This window comes from Arvicanthis niloticus, chromosome 27, assembly GCF_011762505.2.
Source record: "Arvicanthis niloticus isolate mArvNil1 chromosome 27, mArvNil1.pat.X, whole genome shotgun sequence".
NCBI classification, from domain to species: domain Eukaryota; kingdom Metazoa; phylum Chordata; class Mammalia; order Rodentia; family Muridae; genus Arvicanthis; species Arvicanthis niloticus.
In genome coordinates this window covers 25,954,575-25,958,391 of record NC_133435.1, presented here as the reverse complement: position 1 = coordinate 25,958,391, position 3,817 = coordinate 25,954,575, and the positions used below count along the sequence as shown (strand labels likewise).

Genomic DNA, 3,817 nt, shown 5'->3' with positions numbered 1-3,817 from the left:
GATATAGGAAGCTTGAAAGTTATGCTTCCATTTGTTCTCTTACAACCTTGGGTTTTTCTCTTATTCTTAAACCCTATATGATAGTTTTCATAATCTTCTCTTTTTTGAAAATAATATTTACTGCAGCCTTTATTATATTTTTATAACATATGTATATACTTATATTTACATATAAATACATAATTACAATATATTTTAATATTAACATATTACATATAATAAATATATTAATATGTACAAATAACATGATAAATATATAAACATTAATAAATATAAGTATACAATTATCTAATAATAAATTTATATAATATATAATATTGCTTATATTATATAATAATATAATATATAAAATACTATATATAATACAATATTTAATCTGCAGCCTTTTGTTTCTCTAGCATAGATTGAAGATAGTTATAAAAGCGTGCAAGACATAAAGAATATTTTACATTTATTTAGTATTTAATATTTATATTAACTTTATATTTCTTTATCAACATAAATTATATATTTTATTTTAGAATTTTTGATGCTAGGGAGTTACACATATGCTTATGGTTAAGTACTACCTTTTTAGAAAACGTTTTTTTTCTTGGTAAACATTATGTTACCCTACACCTATGACTATTTAACCTGAAGTATTTAAATCTGCAGTGGTCAAGACATCCCTGGTCTAGCCTACTAGCTGCCATGTGCTCTGAATCTATAAATGGGCTTCTCTAGTTGATATAAACAAAAATGCATTTCAAATAAAACACCAAAAAAGAAAAACAGTGCTTCTCTCCATCATGATTATTGATTTTAAGAACACGAGATTTTTCATATTGTTTTTCTAATGTGCTCTCTTTATTCAAAACCTTTATTTTAAGTAGTATTTGTAGGGGCTTCATGGGTTCCTGTAGCAAGTGGCTTATAGGTAAAAGTAAACCTATAATATTGGTCTCACACTAAAAGATGGAATTCATTCTATAAAAAGCTCTTCCATTGCAAGTCTGTGGTTACTCTTCAGCACTTGAGACACATCTTGCTCCAATTAATAATGTCATGCTACTCACTATAAAAAAACCCAAGGGCAGGCAAGAGAAGACAGGGTTATCGCTGCCATTTTCAGGATCCTTGGTTGTAACCCAACCCATTGACTTCATCACCGCTCTCTTCCATGTTGAAAAACGAATTTCACTCTCTGTGGCTTGGATTTGTGGTTCATATCGTTCCATCAAGACTTCAGGCAAATCTTCAGGTTCAAGACTCCAAACATCTATCCCTTCTGCAGCTCCCGCTGCCATGGCAGCTCCCAGGGCGGTTGTTTCAGGCATAACCGACTTAACTACCGGAATGCGCAGAATATCTGCCTGTAGCTGCATAAGAATACTGTTGTTGGTCATTCCTCCATCTACCTGCAAATGATTGAGTGGAATTCCACAGTCGCGATTCACGGCATCCAGAATCTCCCGGGTCTGGAAACAAACAGCTTCTAATGCAGCAAAGGCAATGTGGCATTTATTGGTGAACTGAGTGAGACCACAGATTATCCCTCTTGCACTGGGTTCCCAGTAAGGTGCATACAACCCCGAAAAGGCTGGGACAAAGTAGCAGCCATAGGAAGTCCCTGCCTCTCTTGCAAGATTTTCAACTTCTGGTGAGGTCCTTATCATTTCAAAATTGTCTCTTAGCCAGCGAATAACAGCACCAGCTATAGCAACAGAACCTTCTAAGGCGTAAAAAACTGGCTTGTCTTTGCCTAGTTTGTAAGCCAATGTGGTCAAAAGGCCATGTTCAGAAAACACACATTTCTGGCCTGTATTACATAGTAAAAAACATCCTGTTCCGAATGTGCTTTTGGCTTGACCTTCGTTGAAGCACATTTGTCCCACTAAAGCAGCAGACTGATCCCCCAAGCATCCAGATATTGGCACACCTTCTAAGGCCCCTGATGTCATCAGGCCATAGATCTCAGAAGAACTGCATACGTTTGGGAGGATGTTCATTGGAATTTCAAAAAAGTCACAGAGTTCTTTATCCCATTCTAAAGAGTGGATGTTGAAAAGCATTGTTCTGCTTGCATTTGTTACATCGGTACAATGGACGCCTCCGTTGACTCCTCCGGTCATACACCAGATGAGCCATGAGTCGATGGTTCCAAACAGGGCTCTGCCTTCATCAACAGCCTTTTGAATGTGTCTTAGGTTGTCCAGCATCCACCGCAGCTTCACAGCACTGAAGTAAGTGCTAAGTGGAAGGCCTGTCTTAGACTTGACAAAGTTGCTATTTCCTGGGATTTTCTTACTGAGAATCTCCACAGTAGACTGGGTTCTAAGATCAAGCCACACCACGGCATTGTACAGAGGGTCTCCTGTGAACTTGTCCCAGACCACAGTGGTTTCCCGCTGGTTACTCACGCCGATAGCTTTAATGTTGGAAATATCAATGTTCTCCTCAGCAAGTTTATCGCAAGTTTTCTCTATGCAGTCATAGACAGACTGAAGGATTTCCTTGGGGTCTTGCTCCACCCATCCTTCTTTTGGATACTCTTGTGCCACTTCTACCCTATGATTGCCAACTAGTTCTGCTGTTTTAGCATCGAAAACTAGAAAACGAGTGGAGTTGGTTCCCTGGACCACCGCTCCCACCAATGGCCCCACAGCGGTTTGCTTTGAGGCTGCCATGAAACTGGTCAGTGGACTGCAGCTCAGGGACGGTTTCCTTGGTGATGCCAGTTAAGGGGAGGCACAACAGCCAGTCAGGAATGCGGGAGTGCGCAGGCGCAGCTGCCAGCCCAACAGCTTCAACTAACTTATTCCCCCCTCACTCAAGCCCCGCCCCTCACCTCTCCATACAATTTCCAGGGATTTATATGAAAATATTCAGTATGCACTGAACTCTCCTGTGTATGGCTCTGTATTTCTGTTTTTCTTCCCTTTCTACCTATGGGATATCCTTAACATTTAGTATTGAGAGCAGATATATGGAACACGAATTCTTCCAACATTTGAACAAGCATTTTGTCTTAACACTGAAAACTAATTCTTTTCCGGTATAGATTTCTAATTACTTTTCCCACTCTTTCCTTTTAAAAAGCCACGGAGTTACTCCAACAACTTCATTTCCCATCTCAGGTATGTTTCTGTCATTCTTTAGCTTGCTTTATTTACTCTGACTGCTTGTAGAGTTTTCGTTACTGCTGGTTTTGTTGTTTGTTTGTTTTTTAAATGGGTATTTTCCCCATCAGTTTTATCATGGCGTGATGAATTGTGGGTTTTTTTTTTTTTTTTTTTCTTGTTTGGTGTTCCTCTGTTCTGTTCTTGGTATTCATTGTGTCACATATCTGCAAATTTACAGCTTCCATCAAGTTAGGACAATTCTGGTTATTATTTCTTTCAGTAGTTTCTTTGTTTGCTCCTTTAAGGTTTCAAACCTCACACACTGGGGATGTCTTACAAATCCACTCCTTCTACTTATCTTAATGATATTTTTCTATCTGCATTTAAATTTATGCTTTACAATCACTCTGTCTTCAAGTCAGCTGATATCTAATATCTAAATATCTAATCTAAATATCTAAATAACTCCAATATCTAAATCTGCAGTTAATTCATCTGTGGTATTTTTCCACTTCCAGGGTAGTTTTCATTCCTAGAAGTTCAATTTGGGTACATAAAAATATCTACCAAACTTTTCTTTAATGTGGGATATAATTAGAATAGCTTTTAATTTCATTTTCTGCCAAAACTATCACTTGTGTCAGTTTCTGTCCGACTTTGTCTTATTGTCTTATTAAGCTTGTATTTTTATGCTCTTTTGTATGTCTGATAATTTT

General features: G+C 37.6%; 1 protein-coding gene across 1 annotated transcript; it reads right to left on the bottom strand.

Annotated features, from left to right (window-relative positions):
• Nucleotides 1-845: 845 nt before the first annotated feature.
• Gk2 (glycerol kinase 2) lies at nt 846-2,689 on the bottom strand. Its single transcript, XM_076925933.1, has one exon. The coding sequence runs from the start codon at nt 2,664-2,666 to the stop codon at nt 999-1,001; it is 1,668 nt and encodes a 555-aa protein (XP_076782048.1). The 5' UTR covers nt 2,667-2,689; the 3' UTR covers nt 846-998.
• Nucleotides 2,690-3,817: the final 1,128 nt, after the last annotated feature.

Bases quoted from the DNA above. Each gene is read 5' to 3' on its own strand.
- Gk2 (XM_076925933.1), bottom strand. From the start codon at position 2,666: ATGGCAGCCTCAAAGCAAACCGCTGTGGGGCCATTGGTGGGAGCGGTG.